The following is a 25,898-nucleotide window of genomic DNA, read 5'->3' as shown; positions in this document are numbered from 1 at the left end:
TGAACTTCAAATAATGGGTATTTTTCAGTCTTGGTCTCTAGTATGAAAAAGGGTAATAAAACCCCATTATTTTGTGAGCGATTGTGCAGTTTGAGGTTATGGCAATGGTTTTGGATTAAAAAAGTTCCATATAATAAAAACCAACAACAAAACAGGGCGAAATAAAATACAACGTACATTTATTTCAAAGTTAAAAAAATGAATTCCAACACGTATGCGATCATCTAGCAGACAACCCAGGCACTAATGAAATCGCTGCAGTCGGCAATGAACTACGCTGATGCGGTCATCCACAAATCTACAACCAGAAAACCGATTATTAATAGATCAATTTACGGGAAAGTAACCGCAGATTCTACTTACGTGTCGAAAATAGTATGAGCAATCTTTTCGTCCATAAGAATATATCGTACAATTGATAAAACCACTAACTTTTCACTAACACCGAGCGGTAAAAATAAACAGAAATTGAAAAATTACGATGTTGATTTGCAAACTATCATGTGCACACTATTTACCCATTTATATTAGCTGGAAGGATACTTCACAATGAGGTTAAAGTACCCTTTTTTATGTCACAGAAAAGTACCCTTTTTCTGACAATTCCATACTGGCCATAAAAATGGGTACAAGAAACTCATTTCATGGGTACTTTTATGTTAGCGTGTAGTTGGGGATTTTGCTAACCCATAAATTGGCTGTGTACTTTTATATCCTGTACAGAAGAATAAAATAATATGATAACCAGTCCACAGTCCGGGATGTCAGCCAGTGTTTATCACGTAAGTATAAAAAAGTGAAAGGTACCAAAATCATAAGACAGAATGAAGAATACCGTTTGAGATAGGTAGACATAACAGTTACCATTGTAGGAGAACATTGAGCACTTTTTGCACGAAAAATTGAAATATACTAAGAAACCGAATGAAAATAAATTATAGTGAAAAAAAAGTACACCTTTAAGGCCATAGCAATAAAAAACAAGAATGTATTTATCCATTATTTAAGTAAGAAACTCATAGTAAAAATAAATAACATTCAACCACTCATCAACTTTTACGTGTAACAAATTTGATATGTTCCAACAAATCTGAAGGCTATTCAAATAGTTTTGCTCTTCTACACATAGAAAAAGCTTTCGATAACGTTGGACATGATGGCTTGATCGTTGAATTTAAAAACTTTAATTTTCCAACATACATTGTTAGAATAATTCAAAGTTTACAGTCAAATCGTACACTCCACTCCAAGTCCGAAAGACTTCCTGCAAGAACTGATGTTCCCCAAGGTAGCATTTTGGGACCAATATTTTTTTATTTTATTTATTTATTTGTCGTCAATCAATAGTAGACCGTTTCATTACACACTAATTTTACATGTTTTTCTTATTTCTAACAGGAATTATAAAGGAACATTTTATGCTGCAATGTTTTATAAACGAGTTTACAATCATCGAACTGAATTGAAATATCGCTTCAATTTGGTTTTTGTCGTTGTGAAGTCAATACTAGCGCAATGTTTATTATATGTTGCCATCATCTGATTAAGAGTCCCATATTTGGCATAGTTAGTACGATGATGGCACGTAAGGAATATATTCCGGTTTCGCAGTTGTCGGAAGGGTGTATAAAAATTTAGTTTTGCTAAGAGTTCTGCGGAGTCAATACGATGTGAAACAATATCATTTACGAAGGACACCATTGCGAATTCACGACGCACTTTTAGAGTTTGTATGTTGATAAGCATGCAGCGTGCTTTATAAGAAGGTAGTGGAAATCTTGTCCAACCTAATTTACGTAGGGCAAACAGTAGGAATTGTTTTTGTACTGATTCTATCCGTTCTTCATGTGTTATTGAAAAAGGAGACCAAACTACACTACAATATTCAATTATTGACCTTACATATGCAGTATATAACGTTTTAATTGTGTACGGGTCATGGAAACTATAACTAAACCGTTTTATGAATCCAAGCATGTTATTTGCTCTGTTGATGATTGTATTACAATGATCAATGAATGTTAGTTTTGAATCTAAGTCTCTGACTCTGTCACATTTTACCACTGGCTGATTTCCTAGGGTGATTGCAACGTTTGGTGTGTCTCGTTTTCTACTAAAAGCTATTAAGTTACATTTTTTTACATTCAATTGCAGCAGGGATTTATTACACCAGGTGTAGAAGACTTTTATTTCATTTTGGAATATATTTATGTCCTCTTTATTAATAATTTCTAAATAAAGTTTCATATCATCAGCGTAAATCAGAACTTTTATGTGTTTAAGGATCAAAGAGATGTCGTTGACAAACAGTATGAAGAGAAGAGGGCCCAAATGGGAACCTTGAGGGACTCCAGAGGTGACTTGAATGGGATTAGATTTACTTCCTTTGAATCTAACTATTTGTTGACGGTTGGTTAAGTAGGACTCAATCCATTTCAGAAGATTAGACTCTATTCCTAGTCTTTGTAATTTGAATAGTAGCATAGGTATATCAACGCGGTCAAATGCTTTACTGAAGTCAGTATAAAGTGCCTCTACATGGTGACCATTATCCATTGCAGTGAGTGTGTAATTGACAAATTCTATTAGATTTGTATTTGTTGAACGTCCTTTAAAGAATCCATGTTGAGCATTTGTTATTCTGCTTTTAATTTGATTGAATAGTTTTTCATTAATGATTGCTTCGAATAGTTTAGGAATACAAGAAATAATGGCAATACCACGATAATTCCTTATGTCAGATTTTTTTCCATTTTTAAAGATGGGTACCAGGTATGAGCTTTTCCATGATTTTGGAAAAGTATCAGACTCTAATGACATGTTAAAAAGCCAAAACAATGGAGTTGTAAGTTCTACAGCTAAGCTCTTCATGAATAATGGTGGAATTCCATCTGGTCCAGACCCTTTTGAAACATCTAACTTATTCAAGCCTTTCATGACGTCCTTTACGTTGATATGACTGATTTCAATGTCTCTAGTATATTCTGGTAAGAAATCAAAGTAATTGCAATCGCGGTCTTCATCATCAAAAGTAGTATAGATTTCTTGAAAGAAAAATGCAAAAAGATTGCAAATTTCCTCGGAGCTATCACCAACGTTTTTGTCAAGATGCATTATCGAGGGAAAATTATCTGACTTCAGTTTTGTATTGACGTAATTAAAGAAATTTTTTGGGCAAGATTTTATTTCATTTTCAGTTTTTAAGTTGTAATTCTCATATGCGTTATCTATGGCTTGATTAAGTAGATCACAAATTGATAGATAGCTTGTTAAGTTTTCATTATTGTTATTTCTTTTGTATTTTTTATGTGCTTTCTGCTTGCGGTTTTTCAAATTTTTTATTTGTTCATTGTACCACACTGGAGTCTTGGAATGGTTTCTTCGGCTTATTCTTTTTAATGGAACCTCGTCAAGAATAATTTCAAATAACAATTTGTAAAATACGTCGACTGAGGCTTCGACATTTCTTTCGCTTCTTAAAATCGTTTGCCAATCTATCCTGTTTAACCTTTCCCTAATATTTTCATAATTTGCCGAATGATATTGAAAAACTTCTTCATATTCGCAGTCATCAGGTCTGTTATTCTTGTGTACAAAAATTGAGAGCTCAATTGCCGTATGGAATGCTTCATTTTTCCATAATGGGGTTAGTGATTCAGACACACAGAAGTCCTCATACATATTCGTTAATAAAAAATCTAAATAGTTATTTTGCTTATTTTTAATGTGGTTAACTTGATTGAGGCCTAAGCTGGCGATTCTGTCAAATAAAAATTGCAATGTTTCGTTATCACCAACGATTGGAAGCAAGATGCACTCATTGTCAGCGTCTGGAATAAAGTCAATGCTTCTTTGATTAAAATCTCCGAATATGTGAACTTTTACTTCTGGAGAGAGCTTAGACATGATTTCGTCAGCGATTTGGAAAAATTTATCATAAGAGTTTTTACGAGCGTTATTTGGGGGAAAGTATACCGAGGCAAACACATGTGTTTCGCCTTCCACAAGTATTTTCACCCAAACATGTTCGAATTCTTTACATTTTTCAGTGCTGATAATTTCCGAATTAAATTGAATTGAAACAGCAACTAGAACTCCACCCCCTGACTTCTTTTCAGACGTTTCAAAATTCCGGTCATCTCTATAAACATTATAGTTACACCCAAACACTTCTTCACTCCTAACTCCTTCATCCCAACTTGTTTCATTTGCTAAAATTATTGGGAAGGAACAACTCAAAATTTTGTTATGAATTTCTCTTATCTTCAACGAACTTTTCATTCGGTTGAAATTTTGGCAATATATTACGATTTCTGTTCCAATTTGTGTTGGATTTGAAGAAGTGTTCTGGGTTGAGTCAATTGGAATACCTGATTCTTGGCTGTCTCTTACCTCTTCACTGTGTGTGGAATGTGTCAAGTACAGTAAACTTCTATCTTGTCCTACCTCTATAGAGTGCGTTAAGTCGAGTCCTTCCTCTAAGGAGTGCGTCGATTGCGCCGAAAACACGAATGTTGAGCATGGCACGCTTCACATGATGCAGCTGAATTTGATGAGCATCCGGTAGAAATCCTATGTGACTGCCTGCCATGCGCAGGTTGCTGATTTTCGACGCATGTCCGGCTGGGATTTAAAATTTCACCTCGTTGAAATTGTATGGGCCGTTGAGCAGCCGGTGTTCCTGATGATGAGCGCTGTGGTGGTCTGGAAAATCTCTCCTTTGCTGCTGCCAAAAGTACTCGGTCCGGTGGTAGAAAGCTGTGACCGCCTGCCGCTATGAAGTCTCCATCCAGCCGACCCGCACTATTCCGATTTCGACTGTCGTTTGGATGATGATTCATTCCGTTGTCAGCTGCACTGAACGAAAGCTTCAGCCGTGTAATGAATGATTTGTAATTCACATGGCTACCAACTTCCATATTCATTAATTTGAATGAATATGGAACAATATGATTCATCCATCGTCAATTGAACGAAAATCATCCGTTTCTAAGATGATTTCTTATCTATTTCCGTATGACTTTAAGCAGGTAGTTGAGTTATACTAATAGAAATGAATAACATCGGACTTTTGACGGATTGTAATTTCTTCCATGCCCCGAATCAAAAATCATTCAATTATCGTCTTAACTATCATACAAAAGTTTAATGATCCGAGATAGAAATCATCCTTGTTGACAGTCCTAATTCAAGTATGGCGTCAGTAGCGTGGTTACTCCGAACTTCTTCGTAAATGTTGCAGGTAAGTGCAATTTATGGTAGAATAATCCAAATTTGTACCGTTTTTAAGCATTTGTTTACTCTTAAAGGCTCGTTTGACTGCTGATTCCTGAACCGCAAACCACTCAAGCTCGAGGATTTTGGAGAATAAACAACTCTCAGCATGTATGCGGTAGGCTGTCATCTTTTCCGGCAGTCAAGAATAATAATTATTTATAATCACTTATTCAATACATTGCTAATAAATCTCCAGGAATCGTGTAAGAAATAAACTATCTGTAATTTTATTTTATCTCTTTTTAATGATTAACCAGCATGCAATGGGGTTTGTTTACAGCTATGAATGATAATCATTCAAATTCATTCAGTTTCTACAGAGATTCAAATCATTTCAAGATTGGATGATTTTCATTCGGTGCGATATGTAATCAGATGATTTCAACGAAGATGAAAATCATCCAGAATGTGTCTGAAAATAGGAATGGGGCTCGGATGAGACAAAAATCATTCAATACGTGGCGGGGGATTTCGTTCAGTGTGTGTTATTGCGGTTGATTTTTTGCTTCCTTCTCCGCTTAGCCTTTGCCGCCTGTTTTTGCTGATTAAGGCGGACTATTTTGCGCGCATCGTAGTCCGTCCAGTCAACCCTCCACACCTTTCTTGTTCCAAGGCAGCGCCAACCTGAGTTATCGGCATCATTTTCGCGGTTTAAACTGGTGCATGAACCGTGTGACGAAGTAGAAGGTTCAGTGCTCCTCGGGGCTATGATTTTCGCTGACCAAGTTTTCAATTCGTCGAGAATGTCAATGCCTAGATATGGGTTCGAAGACATTGCGGTTGTGGCTGCCAAATCCAGGTGCAGCTGATTGATTTGGCATATGCCATCATTAATGTTTTTGAGCTCAGTGGCCAAGTTTGATGATACAGATTCGAAAGACTTCGAAATGTTGTCGTTCGTCATTTTAGTGACAGTATCAAGTATTGTCGTTATGTGGTTTTTTATGGCTACTACGCAACCAGCTAGACTACTGGTTTTGTTAATGGTAGCAAGCTCATTCTTTATTGTGGTCATCAAAATCTCGAGCCCTTCGAAAGCTTCATTTACCATGCTTTGTTTGTTCTGCTGCAGATTAGACCGATGAGCCACTTCGGTGTTTGCATGGAGCTGCTCGGTAAGAAGCTTTTGCTGCTCAGTAAGGCGATTAAAATCCAATTTCGCCTGGAAAAGTTCTTGGCAGCTATCGCAACAAGGCAGAACATATCTGATTTCACATCTGACCTACCTGAGTTACCACAGGGATGTTAAAAATCATTATTTGCAGATGACACTAGCCTATCCGCCAAAGAACGAAGCCTGCACACTTAAACAGATCATAGGAGTTCGGTAATGAAAATCACCGAAAGTGATCGGTAACTTATGAAATTACTGATGTTTCGGTAATTGGTTCATTTTTGACATTTCCGCTTGAACAAAATAGCTGAAGTTCGGTAAACTAGCATGGAATTGTCAAAAAAAAATACCGAAAAGTCTGTAAATCATCGGTATCACCGAAGGCGGAGAACCGAGTTTTCGGTAATCGTCTTATCAAGCCACAGAGTTCGGAAACTTGTAGCAGAGGTAATTGTATAGCAGTTAATAAGTTTTCAACTAAACTGTATTGCTTGCAGCATAAATAAAGCTTCCAACACGCCGATGGGCATCGTTCCGCTGTGGCCTCCATAGTTTACCCACCGACGAAGTTTACCTCTGATTTGAAATATCAAAAGAAATGGCACTACATTACCGTAATCCGGGGGCAAATTGATAACTTTTTCACAACTTTTTGTCATAATTTTCTTTGGAATTCAAAAATTGCCAAATTTATTCCGTTAAAATCAGTACTTCATTGATCTCTATCAGTTTATGTAATCGTTTTTTTATGAAATAATATTTAACATTTCATAAAATAAATTTTAATATAAAAAATTGAAATTACACATTCACGGATAACAAAATAGAGTGTACGTAATCATTTTTCCGGTCATGTTAACTATTTTCTAAGGTTAATCTAGAGATAACTATAAATATAGTTGATTAGACAGTATATTGTTACAAACAACTATACCGTATCGTTGTTAACAACTTTATTTTTTATTGAATTTACATACATCAAACGTCAAAATTCAACCATAATTTAGTTGACTCAAAGTAAATTTAATTGAGTTTATAATATAATGCAATGTTTACTCAGCATTTTGTTCTGCTATATCAACATATCTGAAAAGATTCGCTGCTGCTTTATCGTTCTAAAAAAAACATCCCAAGTAACCACAAGCATTAAGGTATAACCGTATTTTAACTTTAATTCAACGAGTGCAATGCATCATTGCTTTTATTCTACAATATGCGTGCAATAATGCTTTAATTCTATTTTATGAATGCAATGTAGCATTTCTTTATTGTAGCAATGAAATGTGCATTAATGAGTGATATAAGGTCACTGCCCAATGCTTCATTGCATCATCTTTCTCAATGCTTCATAGCAATACTTCAAGAATGCTGTATTAATACATTTTTAATATCGTAAATTTATCGTCAATCCTTCCCTCACTCAGACAAATAATCTATATAAATACCTAAATATCCCTTATGGAAAAAAAACAAAAGAAATCTGGTTGAAATTCGTAGGTTTGACCAGAATTTGAAAACAAAAAAAATGCAACAACCTGAAATTGAACCAAAAACCTTACGATTGATAGGCCCGTACGTACACCACACGCCTAACGATGGCTCAATGTGGCGAGATGCTAAAACGATACATAAAGCGTGCAAATGAGCAGCTGTTTTAGCCCCACACAATGAAAACAAAAAAAATCTCAACAGCAAAAAAAATCGACAACCACGCTAAACTTGTAAGTGCAACAGTCGTGTCCACCAACTTAATGCGCACTTCACCCCAAATTGGACTATTGCAAAATTTGAAGAAAGCAGAAAAAATGTGATAAAGTGCACTCTTGCAACGGATCATCTCAACGTATTTGATGCACTTGTTCCTTGAACTACAAGGAATAAGTGCACTTAAAACATCATCATGATTCGATGCAATCCTGAGCTGCTATCACACTTTGAAGGAGCTTACACATTTGTGACGGTCCAACTTGGAGTGAAATTGACAATATTTACCACTGGCAACGAAATGGCGCTGCTTGAAGTTGAACCATTTTCCCGGCCAAGACATACATCATTCATGGTTCGGAGGATAGGCGCGGCGAGTCATCGTAAATATCTCTCAATTAGTTTAGGTTCGAATCCCGACAAAGGAATTAAGCAAAATACACATATGAAGCATACTCAAAACAAAGACAGGCAAAAGCAACGCAGACACCCAACGATCAAATATTTTTGTGTTTCTATTTTTGATCTCAAAATAATGGTTTCCTTCATGCATTAAATACACTTTAGCTAAAGCTTTTAAACGGTACAGACAGTAACTATACTTTAGCAATTGCCGTCATAGAGCTAGGAAATGTAGCCGTATTTAAACTGTAATAGTGCCCTTTTCCACTTTAATACTGCTTTAATGAGACATATAATGCGGTATGACTTTATATGCCATATTCTATAGTAGCATATAAAGTGATATTAATGCAACTTTATACAGCTGTACGGTTACTTGGGATGGCAACAATCAAAATAAAGTGCGCGTCGGCAAACTTGATACGTGGTCCCCTGAGTGAGAGGTGGTCATCTTATCAACTACACTAATCCTTACAAGTTAAAAGTAAGTAGATTTGTGAGCATGACTTGAAGTCTAGGGATGTGAATGTTTTCGGTTAGTGGTAATTATCCAAGTTATAATTGATATAGGTACAAGTGGATCGTTGAATCAATGAAGTATGTGTATTTGATTTGACGTTAATTTAGTGTTGGTGTAAGTTAATTTTACTTCGAAAGAACTAACTGTGCGTAAGTAAAAGTAATTAACGAGATAGTAATCTCAACATAAAGAAATTCTTCTACGTGTTGGGGCGAAATCGATCACTATATAATAAAGCATATTTTAGAAAATAAAATTTCTCTATTTACTAAATTTGGGTCTCCTGAATCTGAAAATGATGCCAAAATTCTTACAACTCGTGTATATCATCATTTTATTGCATAATTAAACTAAATATGTAAATATGCATAATACGCCTAAATGTATGCAATTTATATTGAAACAAGCACTTCATTCAACAAAAAACGGTTTTACGAGCAAAAAAACTAATCTTTTAATGCTGAACGATTTCCAAAATGAGTTCAGCAGTTCACACTGATGCTAACACAATATTTTTAACACTCAAAGTTTACATGCAGGCTTAGCACCAGCAGATTGTTTAGTGCCGATATTGCCAACAGTATTGCTAACACCTTCAAAAACCGTGAATATTTCTATGCAAAACTTACCTTAATAAAAAAAGAAATAGTTTAAAACCATCATTAGACATCTATAAACTAGAAAACATGAAATGTCTGTGATGGAAACGAAGTATTAAGCATCCTTGAAAGGAAAAGCTATTTGGTACCGACCCGGTCAAATTCGCCCCAGTGATCAATTTGCCCCCGGATTACGGTACTGATATAACGATGATTTTTTTTCTGGAATCAATTATTGCTGGGTTCAATTCCACGTATTATTTATATGAAATAAATCATTGCAGTAATCAAATGTCGTAGCTTCTACCTTTTTTCTCGATAAAATGCAACAAAATGCAGCAAAATACCGGTGCACCGAGCTGGGCACGGATTACCGTATTTCGGTAAGCGATTACCGAACGGTCAGTAAATTTGACAGTTGCTCACCAGAATCCAATTTACAGACTGTTCGGTAATCATTGAGTTTACCGAATCGTTTACCGATTAATCAGCTGTTGAGATTTCGGTAAAAAAATAACCGAATTCGGTAATTTATGTTAAGTGTTTGCTTGTCATTTGAAGTAGATTGCAAAAAAAATGGATATTTGTCTTCATACCTGCTATAATGGAAGATTTCTCCTAATGCTTCCAAAACTCAACTTCATTTTACGTGTTATATAAAAAATCGCACATTTTATATTTTTCTGCGATCAACCTATCATAGAAGAAGAGCTTGGTGGTATTAAAATAATTTCAAACATGTTTTTCTGTTAATAACACGGGAAACAAAAAAAATAATGTTTTTAAAAGTACCGGTGAAACTTTAATTTTTATTATTGCCAAAAATCAGTAACTAGAAGAAGTTTCAAGAAAAAATGAAAAAGGATAGTGATGTTCAAAAATAAAATTTATAAAAATGGAAACCAAAAATTATAGACTTGCGAATAAAAATCAATCATTGCCCAGAACATGTTTAGAACGATTTTAGATACCTAAAAATTATATTTACATCGAAAATAAAAATTTGTGTTTTATAGGGTTTATGTACACACTTGACATAAATTACTGAATTCGATAAATTATTTATCGAAATCTCAACAGCTGATTAATCGGTAAACGATTCGGTAAACTCACAGATTACCGAAAAGTCTGTAAATTGGATTCTGGTGAGCAACTGTCAAATTTACTGACCGTTCGGTAATCGCTTACGGAAATACGGTAATCCGTGCCCAGCTTGGTGCACCGGTATTTTGCTGCGTTTTGTTGCATTTTTATCGAGAAAAAAGGTAGAAGCTACGACATTTGGTTACTGCAATGATTTATCTATATAAATAAAAATGGAGTGGTGTTCGTATGTCATGAAATGGCTTCCGAACGGGTCAACTGATTTGAATGATTATTTTTCCGTTTTGTTCGTCAAGTGTTCCGACGTGTTTGTGTGTATAAAAATCCTAGGATATTCACCGGGAAAGTCGGAAAAACGAACGTGAACGGAACTGTCATTTTGTATGGGACGATCAATAGCGTTTTTGAACAGCCTACTTGATGGCAAGACGAAGCTTGCCGGGCCCACTAGTTTTATACAAATAATACGTGGAATTGAACCCAACAATAATTGATTCCAGAAAAAAATCATCGTTATATCAGTAATGCGGAGCCTGTAGTGCCATTTCTTTCGATGTTTCAAATCAAAGGTAAACTTCGTCGGTGGATAAACTATGAAGTGGCCTTCACAGCGGAAGCTTTATTCATGCTGCAAGCAATACAGTTTAGTTGAAAAATTATTAACTGCTATACAATTACCTCTGCTATAGAATCTGCACTTCACCGCACCACACATCTAAAAGAAGTGTCATGTTTTGACTTTTCAATCTGCCAAGTTACCGAACTCGGTGACTTGATAAGACGATTACCGAAAACTCGGTTCTGTATTTACCGTCTTCGGTGATACCGATGATTTACAGACTTTTCGGTATTTTTTTGACAATTCCATGCTAGTTTACCGAACTGAATTACCGAAACATCAGTAATTTCATAAGTTACCGATCGCTTTCGGTGATTTTCATTACCGAACTCCTATGATCTGTTTAAGTGTGTAACAAGTATTTAAAATGTCTTTAGCTTCTTAATAACAGAAAATCTAAACTGTGTCTCAAACGCAAGTTTTTGAACGTTAAACAAATTTTCAGGCTTGCCATGTTGTATGCTGTTCCAATATGAACTAACTATTGTAATACCAAGAAGAAATACGAGCAAAATAAAAATGTTCTTGAAGATCCCTTTCTGATATAGTACTAATGAGCTACTCAGAATAGCCAATGTTGAAACATTTGATCAAATGTCGAATTTTAGACAAAAGTCGTTGTAATCTGCTTTTGCCACGATTAATGCATTATTATTATTATTATTATGTTTTATTTAAGACACTTTACCATTTGTCATGGCATTCGTGTCTGAAGTTAATATATTTGGGATAAGAAAGGTTAAATTAATTGACCTTTTTTTTCTTATATGCAGGTGAAATCAATTCACCTGTAAAAATCTAAACTGCTAAGACAAATGAAATGTAATAAGTTGTCAACAAAATGTAAATTATATTTTAATTGAGTTCTACCAAACTAGGATCATAGTGTTACCTAACACAGAACACCTAGATAGAAGAAATGAATGTAACGTTTGAAATGATTTACTAATAAAAAAAAAAATTCAATAAATCATGAGTGCTTGCTTGGCGTTATACCCACTTGAGTATGTAAGTTTAATATGCAATCCAAGAAACGCTCCTTTATCAACGCTACGTATTTATTGCTTTGTTGCCATAAAAACTTACTCATGTCTTATTTCTTCCAGCCACACTGCATGATTAACCATGTCGATATTCGCATCTCCGTCACGTTGCGCAGGATACTCCCAGTCAAGATCGATTCCATCGAAACTGTGTATCCGGCAAAATTCTACACTGTCCGAGATAAATCTTCGTCTCAAGTCTGGATTTGCAGCCACAGCAGAAAACTTTCTCGAGCCCTCATTCCAACCTCCAACAGCTGCCAGCGTCTTCAGACTTGGATTCACAGATTTCAGTGCATTGAATCGCTTTATATGTCCTCGGCCCCAATTTTCTTCTAAATCCAGGTAAGGGTCAATGATCCTTATCGAACCATCGATGTTGATTCCAAAGAACGCGTAAACTAAGTGCGTACACAGGAAAGGATCAATGTGATCAATATCAAAGCGACCTCGTCCTGGTCTGTACACTGCCCATGTACCAACGTAGCAAACGATTTTTTCTAAAAAATATTCGAGATTTATAATTTTTCACTTGCACTTTCACTGAAATGCTCCTACTTTCAGCACAGATATTTGTTATAACAAACGCTAGCAGTATCACAAATAATTGAGCTACAAAATAGTTCATGTTGGTGATTTTTTTATGTTGAAAACATTGAACAGAAATTGCACCTTTCTTCTACTGTGAATAAAACTGATTCGAGTGTCGCTTTTATAAACTTTTTATCAATCGTCGGCTTAAGAGGGTCTTGAAATCACTCAATACTTTGAATTGATATCACTAATGCACTTAAGCAGAGGTATTATGCATTTAGCAAATTAGCTCATCGTTATTGATTTGTTTCCTCCACACGACCATAGTGTGATTCCATTTCAAGGTAAATCGTTCATAAGGGATTGCATCACCTTAGGATCGGCCACTTTGCACAACCAACGGAAACGCTTTCCCTTGATGACCATGGAGAAGCAACGGACTTCTCTGTTCTTAGTTACCATATAATGGTAGCTAAATAACATTTCTTCCTTTACAAGAAGGTCGTAATGGCGCAGCACAGATTAATGTGCTTAATTACGTTCCTGACCACTTTGTACAACCAAATTTTCATGATCTTTTGGCTATAATTTCTATAATATTCAGTCCAATTCAATAAAATTTTGACACAACACTATTCAAGTTTCGTGATCTCCCGCATAAACCAAAACCTTGAAAGAATCATGAAAATAACTGTGTACATTCCTTTTATAATCGTAATAGATATGGTACTATGAATCATAGAAGGAAATTACTTGGATAAAGTTTCGACCTTAGTGAATACAGTGTTTAGACACTCGACCATACGAGAAACAGGTTGTTAAGAATGTTAACCGTTTCAGATTCGCCATTCTCCGCCATTTTTCTTCCTTTTTTTTTAGTGTCATTCCAAACATTACATTCATTTCTTAAGTCTAGGTGTTCTGTGTTATTAGACGTGTTGTCATCCTAATTTGGTAAACCAAATTCAAGATTTTATTAACATTTTGTTAACTACATATTACATTTCATTTGCCGTAGCAGTTCAGATTTTTTAACAGGTGAGATGATTTTACCTGCTTATAAGAGAAAAAAAAACCTTTGAATTTACTTACCCTAACTTAACCTAAAAATATAACGCATTAATCGTGGCAATAGAAGATTGTCACGATTTTTGCCTGAAATTATTAGTTATTTTATTTGACATTTGTTCCAATGCTTCAACATTGGATATTCTATGTAACTATGGTACTTTACCAGCACAGAAAGAAAAATTCTTGTAAATTTCAGCTTAAAATCATGCACATGAAGGGAATGCCAGATTTGTCACAAATTTACACGCCATATTATGTAAAATTACAATAACAGCATGTATGTTTCCGCTAGACATCGTGTAATCTAGCATGGACTCAAACCAATGACACGACAATTCGCACAAATTTACAAGATATGCATGTTATTTTACACGATGTGTCGTGTAAATTTGCGACACACTTGGCATTCCCTTTATGTGCATGATTTTTCGCTGAAATTTACATGGATTTTTCTTTCTGTGAGGAAGGAAGCTTCAGAATCATTTTCAAAATTTTATTTTGAATTCTCTGCAGAGCTTTCTTCCTGGTATTGCAACAGCTAGTCCATACTGGTACAGCATACAACATAGCTGGCCTGAAAATTTGTTTGAATATCAAAAGCTTGTTCTTAAGACAAAGTTTTGATTTTCTATTAATTACATTTTACATATTTGTTACATTTGGCTTGAATGTCCTCAATTTGATTTTTAAAGTTAAATTCGTATCTAGCATGAGCCCTAGATTTTTTTTCTGTTTCTGTTCGGGATGAACCACTGCGACCAGTTTTCTTTGATCTTTTGTGGTATACCCGTGTCCTTTGTTTAGTGCATGTCGTTCTACTCCATTACTATTGAGAAATAATGAAGTAGTCGTTTTTTATACAAATATCATTCTTTACCATTTTACATAGAGCCTCTTTAGAAGAAGATACCGCTAATTATACCCTTTGGAGAAAACAGTTTGTCACCATTAAACTCTCAAAAGCGCGCCCCTTTATTAGGTTCGGCCACTAAGCTGGTTGAATGATACTGATTTTGACCATGCATCGGTACTCTAGCGTATCAAATTATTGCTTCTACTTATAAGATTCAAAGTCGTTTTTTGAAACTGTGAACAGGTTTCATTGCATTAGACATTTAGATTCCTTGAAACAGAAAGCTTATTTTAGAATTTATGAGTTCTGCTCTCCACCGATTCGGAATCGTTTCCCTCATAGATATCGAATGATAAACTCTTGAACTCGTAAAGAAATTGTCTCATGAGTTAAAACCAACCTCAGTTGCTGATTGAGCCATTTTTCCACTTCGACCTCCTCATCATCTAGGACAAATAGGTGGGTCTTAGTGGCTTGTTACTCTCTTATACTCTTCCGACCGTAACTTATAAGTATTCACTAGAACAGATACAACAAGAGTACAATATGGTAGATCTTACCCCGTAACGCACCTCGTAAAGGTAATCTACCCGCGTTACGGGTAGCCCTAGATACTTAACTTCATCTGACCAATTTATTGGAAATGCTCTCATCGTGACAACATGTCTACTTGAAGGTTTCAAATAAAGAAATTTTGGTTTATGTGGGAATATTATTAGTTTAGTTTTGAATGCATTTGGAAAAATCTTCCATTTTTGCAAGTATGAATAAAAAATACCCAATTTGTTTTGCAACCTACTACAGATGACACGCAGGCTTCGTCCTTTGGCGGAGAGACCCGTGTCATCATCAAACAAGGATTTTTGACATCCCTGAGGTAATTCAGGTAAGTCAGATGTGAAAATATTGTATAATATTGATCCCAAAATGCTGCTCTGAGGAACACCAGCGTATCAAACTTGTTACACGTAAAATTTGGTGGGTGGTCGAATGAGTGTCCATGTCAGAATCCGAACTGTTTATTGGCAAATATTGCATTTTCAATGATGTGGACCATCATTCTGTTCAAAATGATTTTATCAAAAAGTTCACTGATGGAGGGAAGCAAACTTTGCGAGCTTTCAAACTGCATAGCAAGTTTTTGAGCTTTTTCGCCATTTGTTTTCCTCTTTCAATGTCGGTATTGGCTTTTGAGTTTTTTTTAGATAATTTCCAAAAGGGCTTAGAGCCAGGATCCAATTGAGAAATTTTATTTTCAAAATTGTTGTTTTTTAATTGTGAAAAACGTTTCTTGATTTCTTTCTGCAAATCCTGCCATATAATTTTCATAGCAGAATCGCGAATTCGTTGAAATTGCCTTCTCCTCACGTTTTTAAGACGGATCAAGAGTTTAAGACCATCGTCTATAATCACGGATTCAAATTTTATTTCACATTTTGGAATTGCAATGCTTCTGGCTTCAACAATGGAATTTGTTAAAGTTTCAAGAGCATTGTCAATATCAAGTTTTGTTTGTAAAGAAATGTTGACATCAAGATTAGAGTCAGTATTTGTTTCATATATATTCCAGTCGGCTCAAAAATAATTGAAAGTGGAGCTGATAGGATTGAGAATCGCTTCATGAGATATTCGAAACGTAACAGGGACATAATCAGAGTCAAAATCAGCATGAGTAATTAGTTGGCTACAAAGATGACTAGGGTCGGTTAAGACCAAATCAATCGTAGATGGATTTCTAGAAGAGGAAAAACATGTAGGGCTATCAGGGTATTGAATTGAAAAATATCTTGAAGAGCACTCATCAAATAAAATTCTGCCGATGAAATTACTTTGTGAATTATTCCATGACCGATGTTTGGCATTAAAGTCACCAATGACAAAAATAAATTTGACTTATTACGAGTCAATTTTCGCAAGTCAGTTTGGATCAAACTAACTTGCTGTCCAGTGCATTCAATCGGCAAATAGGCAGCTTGATGTTTTATACGCCTATAAATGATGATTGCAATTCCCCCACGTGGCCCATCTAGACGATCATTACGAAACAACAAACAAAAAAAGTTAGGATCTTTTTTTAGTTTATTTCCAGGTTTAAAATATGTTTCAGTAATAACTGCTATATTCACGTTATTAGCTGTAAGAAAATTAATCAGCTGGATCCATACACATGGACATCGAACATAAGACTAGCTTTTTCTCAAGCTTTAATATTATTCAGATTACTTTTGTTAAAGTGAACTAAATAATATTCTTGAGAAAGCCCTTTCCGAAGAATGCCAGTTTGGGTTCGCTTTTTCATAGTGATTACTTGACTGGGGAAAATCCAAGTAAATCGTTTATTCCATTTTTGATCTCTTCCGGCAACTTATAGTCAATTGAGAGACCTTTCAAGACAACTTTGAACAAACGTTCAATTTTGGCGTCATAAGTAAAAAAAATGTGCTTCTTCAAGATGTTTGAGAAAAAGTTCGCGATCGTTAAGAGTATCCGGCAAAACGCGACAGTCTCCCTTCTTTGTGATTTGGAAGGTAATCTTGATTCCCCTAATGAAGTTCCCCCAAATTCGGAACAACTGACCACGATAGGCGGCACTCTTTGTTTGTAAAGTGGGGCAAGAGTTTTTTTTTCTGAATTTTCTATCTCACTTCAAACCTAATGATATAAATGTCATGATGCTTCGAATGCTACTCAGGTAGAGGACTTTAATTCCAAACATTATAGAATTCGATTGAGATTTGGAAAAGATATGGCTATTTAACGTTTTCATATGTGAAGCCGTGAAAGTTTTACGCAAATTTAACATCAATTTGTTCATTTAATCCAATTGCAAAATATATGTAATGTTTAGTTTTTCGGTAGCGATTTTTAATGTTTGCTGTTTGATAAAAAATAAATATTATCTCCATAAGCACGTAAAAAAATCGGTTGACTATGCATTATCACTTGTGTCACATTTAAATCTTAATATTGATGCTCGGACTTTAGGATTATCTTTTCATTTGGTTTAAATTTTGAAGAGCACACGATCTTTCGGTTTTGAGTAAATTCTTAAAAATAAGCCACAACATCTCATAGTTTTACAGCATTTGCATATTTTAAACTTTATTAGTAAATATTGTTAGCACTCCACAACATTTGACCAGTTGCAAATTAAATTTTCCGGATCGTAAACCAATCCAGCAGGACACTCAAAATCATACCGAGAGGTTTTATCACAGTAGTAAAATTTGGCACAATTTTCGGGATCACGGAAATAACCAGTCGTAACACATACAAATTCACCCGAAGTAGTACTTGTGCTCTGCGTAATAGTTGATGTAGAAACTGTCGTTGTGACTGTAGTTTCCACTGGAGATGTTGACCACGTTGGTGCACTGTCGTTTGTGGTAGTTGAAGGCTGCATGCTAGTTGTAGCTACCGTAGACGCTGTTGAGCCGAATAGTTTGCTGTTCAATGTATTCAGCAGAGTAAATTTTTCACCACACCTTCCATGAAAATCATCAGTTTCAATAGACCATAGCATCACGCCACCGAGCTCATATTGATCTACAAAATCACACTGTAAAAAAAACACTTACTAAGTTAATGAATTTCATAGCTTTTCATGTATCACACCTTCAGAGATAAGCTTTCATCATTATCGAATCCAACCCACTGATTGCCACTATAGGCGTAAGGTACTTTCTGATCAGCATCCCAGTTCTGATTCCACTTGTCAACTATCAATTTCTCACATATCTAGGAAACAAAAGAAATTTAAAACACTAAACTACAAGTTCTAACTCAAACATTTCACCTCGTTGTATCCGAGGAATCCAGATTCGTATGTATATTGGCCTGCTTGTCCTGGGCCACTTGTTGGAGCTCCAACGCCGTGCTCACTATTGGATCGCAACGTAAACGATCTACCGTAGAATGCTACTCCCAGCATAATCTTCCTTGCAGGAACACCTTGATGTAACCAATAGCTTATACTGCTTTTTACATTAAGCTGCATTTTATTCGTAGTATTATCGTGGAGTCCTACAAAGAGTGGGGCATTGTGCCCAGTTTTAGACTCCCAAGGACCGTGTAGGTCATATGCCATCACGTTAATGAAGTCCAAGTACTTGGATACCTCCGGAATATTGTAAGATATCGATGCTGACGATTCAGTGGCTGCAACTGCTGCAGTCAATAAAAGCCCGCGATTTGAAAATTCTTCCCTTAGATCAGCCAAAAACAAAACAAAGTTTTCTCGGTCCACGGTTGGATCTCCATCACGTTGCGCTGGATATTCCCAGTCAACGTCCAGTCCATCGAATCCGTGGTACGAGCAGAAACGAGCTGCATCTTGGGCAAATCTCTTCCTTAGAATAGGACTCTCAGCAACGGTGGAAAATTTCTCAGATCCCTCGTTCCATCCACCGACGGCGACCAAAGTTTTCAATTTATGATTGGAATTTTTCAAATCGTTGAATTGTCGCATAGTTCCGAGACCCCAATTATCCTCCAAGTCAAGCCACGGATCCAGAACTCGGATGGTACCGTTTGCATTGATTCCAACAAAAGCATATATTAGATGCGTACAAAGAAAAGGGTCTATATTGTCCACCACGAACTTTCCATTTCCATTTCGATATGTGGCCCAAGTGCCGTAGTAGCACACAATATTTTCTAAAAATGAATAGTTTATTTTTTCAAAGAACAGCACACGATATATGCTACTCACTTGCATTAATTATCTTGGACAGAAAAACTATTGTCGTCAGCACTAATCCTGTGACATTTGCTGATACCATTCTGAAGTGGTGCACTTGTGGAAAGTGGATTTCAATCAAAATTGGAGACAAACGTTTTTAATGGAAACCTTGTAATGAACTGAGCACACGAGTCATACTTCCTGTGTTTATATGAAGCTCTCGAAGTATTGAGGTAAATGGATTATTCGCATCGATACAAAACATTGTTCTTCAATTTCGGCTAGGAGCTACATTTCAACTGAAGTAAATTCATTTTCAGATAAGTTAGATTAGTTTTTGTGGTGCTATGGAAAAGAATTAGAACACTGACTAATTAATTTCTATTCTAACATGTAAAAATATTCCAGAACAAGATTAATCCTCATAACTTTTTTTTTTCTTAGTGAAGCTTGATGAAATTTAAAATACAATCAGAGCAGTTTTTATTATTACTACTTACTTGATGCGCTGCAAGAGACTTATTTTTTTAATTTGTTCATTAGTACCGTAAATTCGGGTGAAATTGATCAGTTGGGTGAAATTGATCATCGTGTCACTAGATTTTATGTCTTCCTTATGGAGCACAAATATCAATTTAACTTGCAGTGAATGAGCATTGTTTGTCGTAACTATTGTCGAATTGTGTGTTGTGATGTTTTTTGCGTTAACGAATGTTAATTACTATGAAAATAATGCAAAATTTCAAAATCATGTACGGTGCAGTATTGACAAACATACATAAACTCCTAGTTATAAACAAGGATTCGAACATGGTATAAACCTGAAAGTTTGAGAGGATGATTAAGATATATCCCCAAAGCAGATTTCATCACCAAAACTCGTAACAATTTGCTCATTTGGTTGAAATAATTGAATTTCTGATAGATATCAGGGAATTCCTTAGGAAATTGCATACATTTAGGCGTTTTCCGCGTAATTCTTGAAATTTAACTGTTCAATATTCATATGAATACTGTATTGTTAAGAATTTAACAAGCATATTCGGATTCAGGGAGCTCGAATTTATTAAGAAAAATTGTTTTGGAAACTAACAATAATCGCATTGACAAGTGATCAATTTCACCCCGAAATGAGATCCCCCGATTTTTTATTTTAGAGATATTTGTTAGCACTAAGATGACATTTGTTAGAAAATTTCAGTACGTGAGCCGATGAGGCTCACCTTTGTACTTGTTTTCCTGCATTTAGTTGTTCGGCATTTTCAAAATTATAGAAAACAGACAAGAAAAACCGTGAAAAGTGATCAATTTCACCCGAAATTACGGTATCACTCCTGTATCATTCATTTTTTATGACAAATTGTGATACTTAACGCACTACATTTCAAAATCAAATTGTGCCATTGTTAACATTTTATTAAATAATGTTTTTATTTTTATTTTCCATGACAGTTTAGAAATTAAAGGGTGATTAAGAATTACTTGTATGTAAAAGCAGTTTTTCTAAAAACATATTCGATGAAAATGTGTCTACTGTGTTTCGGTTGGAAAATATAATACAGTGAGGACATTTTTATGTATTTTTTCTTGATTTTGAATGAAGATACTAATTTAAAAACTCCTGAAATCAATAAAAGATCCTGCCATTTTCATTTTTTAAATTGAATCATAAGAAGCTTATTGTGACAATAGAAAATTACAACGGTTTTGCCTAGAATTATTGATAATTTAATACAACAGTCCACAGTGGATATTCCTGAGCCAATTTGAAATGTAAGAAATAGCACTTCGTCATCAGATTGATTTCGCGTAGAAGCATTTGATTGATTTTGTGATGTAGGTATTCTTTTTAAGCTTTCCTCGCAATACTTTGTGAAATATAGGGGACTACCTTAATCCTATGGCTAAAAGGGTGCAAGCAGGGGTGACCCATTTCGCATAAAGACGTTTCGCACAAAGACGTTTCGCATACGGACGTTTGACATAATGGACATTTCGCATAAAGCAGTTTCATACAAGAACAGGTAGCATTTTAAAGCAGGCATATAATTCTCATTATGCTAAATGTCCATATGCGAAACGTCCTTATGCGAAATGTCCCACCCCCGTGTAAGCTTTCTTCGGTAAATGGCTGGGTATGGCGTACCATTGGTACCTCGCTTACCTGCAGGGATAAAATAGACCCCTTTGTGCGGTCCTTAGCCTCTTGCCCAGCAACTCCTATCCCTACCTCCTCGCGGTACTGGCCGGGGTACGAGTAACCTTAGGGAAGATCGGGTAACCAACCCCGTTGGGAACTCTAGTCGTCTGCTGACAGGGAAGGGGGGTTTGCTTTTGCTTTTGCTGGAGCGTCTGTACTCCATGTCAGGGGCGGCTGATCATCGTCTGAGTGCCAGAGAAGGACTCTAAGCTAATCTGCGCACTATGGTCCTCCGATCATTTAGGAAGAATGGTCCTCCGGAAATCTAGAGGGCTGGTGTCAGGCCTTGCAAGCCAGCCGTAAAAACATCAAGCAACGTATAACCAACGAGAGAATTCGAACCGGAACAATCGGCGAAGACCAGCGACGTAAAGGGACTAACGATTGGAAGCTCGGTACGTGGAACTGTAAATCTCTCAACTTCATCGGGAGCACACGCATACTCGCCGACGTGCTGAAGGACCAGGAAGTGTGTTGGAAGGGATCAATGGTGCGAACGTTCAGAGGCAACCATACCATCTACCAGAGCAGCGGCAACACACACGAGCTGGGAACAGCTTTTATAGTGATGGGTGATATGCAGAGCCGCGTGATCTGGTGGTGGCCGATCAATGAGAGAATGTGCAAGTTGAGGCTCAAAGGCCGGTCCTTCAACTTCAGCATAATGAACGTGCACAGCCCTCACTCCGCAAGCACTGATGATGATAAAGACGCTTTTAACGTGGCCCTATCGTGGCGCTAACATCGACTCTGACCACTATCTTATGATGGTTAAACTGCGCCCAAAACTCTCCGTTGTTAACAACTTACGGTACCGACGGCCACCCCGGTATGATCTAGAGCGGCTTAAGCAACCGGATGTCGCAACTGCGTATACGCAGCACCTCGAGGCTGCATTATCGGAAGGGGGGGGGGGAACTGGGGCTGGATGAAGTCCCTTTTGAGGGCTGCTGGAGAACAGTAAAAGCAACCATCAACAATGCAGCTAAGAGCAACGTATCACGTACCCGACACGTGGGACGGAGTCGACGGAACGATTGGTTCGACGAGGAATGTAGGCAGATTCTGGAGGAGAAGAATTGAGGAGGAGGATCAGCGCGGGCGGTCATGCTGCAGCAAGGGACCCGACAGTACGTGGAACGCAATAGACGGAAACGGCAACAGCAGACCGGCCTCTTTCGGGATAAAAACACGCCGCCTGGAGGAGACGGAGTGCGAGGAGATGGAACAGCTCTGCCGGTCTCAAGAAACACGTAAGTTCTATCAGAAGCTCAACGCATCAAGCAACGGCTTCGTGTCGCGAGCCGACATGTGCAGGGATAAGGATGGGATCATTTTGACGGACGAGCGTGAGGTGATCAAAAGGTGGAAGCAGCACTTCGACGAATACCTGAATGGCGCTGAGAGCTGAACTCATTAAGATGGGTCCGGAGAGACTGGCCATTTGTCTTTTTATTCCTTCTAAGCAATGGGGAGATAATCTGCTCAACAGACTCCGGACCAAGGTCCAGGAGTGTGGGGTTGGGGACCATTTACTACATGCAAGCAGTAAACAGGACTACACCCCCGACCCACTAAACCATTTCCATTGCCACCAAACCCTTCGTCTCTCCGGGACCACCAAGCAGGCATTGCTTCGGAGAGGGGCTATTGCACATCGCATCCTCCAGGTTAGCTGCGTAGCCATGCAGCAACGAACATCGATGACACGCTTAGGGGGGTCCACCAAGGTAGCATGCTGGCGCTTTGCCAGCTTCCCAGGTGGTTCTTACCTCCCATTGTCCACTGAAGGCGGGCAGGGTCGACCACTACGCCCGCGCCCAGCTACACCGCAGGTATCTAGAACTGATACTGCGGGCTTCGCAATTTGACCTACTGAAGGCTCAGGCCCTATCAGCTAGCACCAGCCGGGATTGCTGACGAAGGGGCCTCCACCTGCCCCGAACAACCAGAGGCTCGTATCCAACCCAGTAGGCCGGCGCCACGACAGCAGCGCTACCAGGATGTTCTTCCCGCGGCCACTTAATCGCTGTGAGGGTCGATTTCGACCGTAGGGCACCGGTATGACCTACATAGCCGACTGCGAACCCTTGGACCACCTGTTGTTTAGCGTCTGCACTAGCCACTCCTCGAGTCCACTCGTCACCTCCTTTGTAATTCCGAGACGATGTGGGTGATAGCCGATAATACGTCATTCCAGCCAAACTCGTCTTCACACATCCTCTGGACCAAATTGTCCGTGTCCCGACCGCATGTGGCAAACATGCGGTCACGCATTGTGTGGAAACGCGGGCACACAAACAAAACATGTTCCGCCGTTTCCTCTAAACCTGCACAAACTGGACATTCGGGAGAACCCGCATGACCGAAACGGTGTAGATACTGTCTAAAAAAGCAACCATGGCCCGAAAGGACCTGTGTCAGGTGGAATGTTAGTTCCCCATGGCGCCTATTGACCCAGATATCTATCCTCGGAATCAATTTGAAAGCACTTCCGACCCACCTCTGTGTCATAGACTAATACCCGATTCTGGAAGTAACTTCCGAGAATCTTGTACAGGTACTCGGGTATACCCAGACGCAGGAGCACATCAGCAATAGCCACCCAACTGGCACTATTAAATGCGTTCCTTACATCCAGAGTCACTACTGCGCAGTAGCGAATACTCCTCATCTTACGCTGGAGTGATATCTCAGCGGTTTTCTTAACCGTCAGAGTAGCGTCTACGGTGGACCTCCCTTTCCGGAAGCCGAACTGGTTGCTTGAGAGACCATTTACACCCTCAGTGTACCTCAACAGTCTGTTGAAGATGAGCACCTTCCCCGCCGTGTCAATCAGGCATATTGGTCTATACGCCGACGGGTCACCGGGTGGTTTTCCCGCCTTTGGCAATAGTACCAGCCTCTTCCACACATCTGGAAATACTCCCTCGTCCAGGCATATCTGCATAGCAGATCTGAACATCCCGGGAACCTCCAAGATTGCGACTTTGAGGGCCAGGTTTGGAACTCCGTCCGGACCTGGTGCCTTCCCCATGCTAAGGGATTTTGTAATCCCTACAAGTTCCTCATCGGTTACCCTATCCTCATCGCCAGCCCCAATCCCCGGCTGTCGACTGCATTGGCTATTATTACTGGCCTTCACCCTGTCAGCACGGTCGTCATACAGTCCAGCATCTGGGTGAACCGCTCGGTCGACCAACTCGGAGGCGCATAGCAGCTACAGAAGAGGACCCCGTTTACCTTGGCGATCACGAAGCCCTCGTATGTAGTAGACACTAACTCATGGATGGGGTATTTACCCGTCGTCCATATCGCCGCCATTTTTCCGGATTCATCCACGACCCAGTTGCCATTGCCGGCGGGTACTCAGTATGGGTCCGATATGATGGCGATATCCGTCCCCCACTCAGCAACTGCCTGATACAGCAGTTGCTGAGCTGCGTCACAGTGGTTCAGGTTCAGCTGCGTTACCTGCACTGTGTCTTTTCGATTATGGCTATTTTGAAGGTCGGGCACCTTGAGCCTTCCGTTGGATGCTTGTTGTTCGCGGACTTCCCGGAACAAATCAAGCACTTGGGAGGGTTCTCGCAGCCTAGTGCCTTATGATCTTCCTCACCACATCGCCTACACAACCTGGTCCTATCAGAGCCTTTACAGCCCGAGGACTTGTGTCCTGGTTCCCTACACCTAAAGCAGATCACTGGTTGCTCATGTATGTTCAGTGAGCATACTGACCAACCAACCTTGATCTTACCTACCTTAGCTGACTTATTTGCGTCCGCCACAGGTAGGTGTACTAAGGCCACCTGAGTTCCTGCCGGACCTTTCCGTAGCTGAACGGCAGCGGTGGGCACCTGAATCTCGCACTGTTGCCGCAGTGCAGTGACGAGCTCTTCTGCGTTGGTGATCTCGTCAAGGTTCATCACCTTCAGAGTCACTGACTGCGTTAGAGCCCTCACCTCGACACCCTCGCCAAGGACCTCTTCCGCCAATTTTTTGTAGGCGGCACCCTTGCGCTCCTTGTCGCGCTTAAGCTCGAGGATCATTTCACCTGTACGAGTGCGTCTGACACTGCGTACGTCGGCTCCTAGATCTGCGAGCTTCGCGTCACAGCGCATCGCCTTCAGGACTTCCGAGTACTTGGACTCTTCCGTCTTAATGATGATCGCATCAC

General features: G+C 38.4%; 2 protein-coding genes across 2 annotated transcripts in view; both read right to left on the bottom strand.

The window, feature by feature from the left end:
• Positions 1-13,084, bottom strand: part of LOC5576995 (chitinase-3-like protein 1) — a 30,832-nt gene extending 17,748 nt beyond the window's left edge. Inside the window, exons 1-2 of the mRNA XM_001663047.2 lie at positions 12,941-13,084; positions 12,426-12,882 (exon numbers count right to left, since the gene is read on the bottom strand). Coding sequence (XP_001663097.2) covers positions 12,426-12,882; positions 12,941-13,010 — 527 coding nt within the window. The 5' untranslated portion in view covers positions 13,011-13,084. The remainder of the gene's footprint in view (positions 1-12,425; positions 12,883-12,940) is intronic.
• Positions 13,085-17,909: 4,825 nt separating this feature from the next.
• On the bottom strand, positions 17,910-19,723 carry LOC5576996 (chitinase-3-like protein 1). Its single transcript, XM_001663049.2, has 4 exons — positions 19,552-19,723; positions 18,637-19,496; positions 18,456-18,578; positions 17,910-18,399 (listed from the first exon to the last, which is right to left on the bottom strand). Exons 1-4 carry the CDS (start codon positions 19,619-19,621, stop codon positions 17,959-17,961), a joined length of 1,494 nt encoding a protein of 497 aa, XP_001663099.2. The 5' UTR covers positions 19,622-19,723; the 3' UTR covers positions 17,910-17,958.
• Positions 19,724-25,898: the final 6,175 nt, after the last annotated feature.

The sequence above is a fragment of the Aedes aegypti genome, chromosome 2 (assembly GCF_002204515.2).
Source record: "Aedes aegypti strain LVP_AGWG chromosome 2, AaegL5.0 Primary Assembly, whole genome shotgun sequence".
Taxonomy (NCBI): domain Eukaryota; kingdom Metazoa; phylum Arthropoda; class Insecta; order Diptera; family Culicidae; genus Aedes; species Aedes aegypti.
This window is presented reverse-complemented; position numbering and strand designations above follow the sequence as displayed.

Bases quoted from the DNA above. Each gene is read 5' to 3' on its own strand.
- LOC5576996 (XM_001663049.2), bottom strand. From the start codon at position 19,621: ATGGTATCAGCAAATGTCACAGGATTAGTGCTGACGACAATAGTTTTT. The intron at 18,579-18,636 runs GTGAAATGTTTG...TTTGTTTCCTAG, and splicing joins GATTCCTCGGATACAACGAG to ATATGTGAGAAATTGATAGT. The intron at 18,400-18,455 runs GTGTGATACATG...TTTTTTTTACAG, and splicing joins ATGAAAGCTTATCTCTGAAG to TGTGATTTTGTAGATCAATA.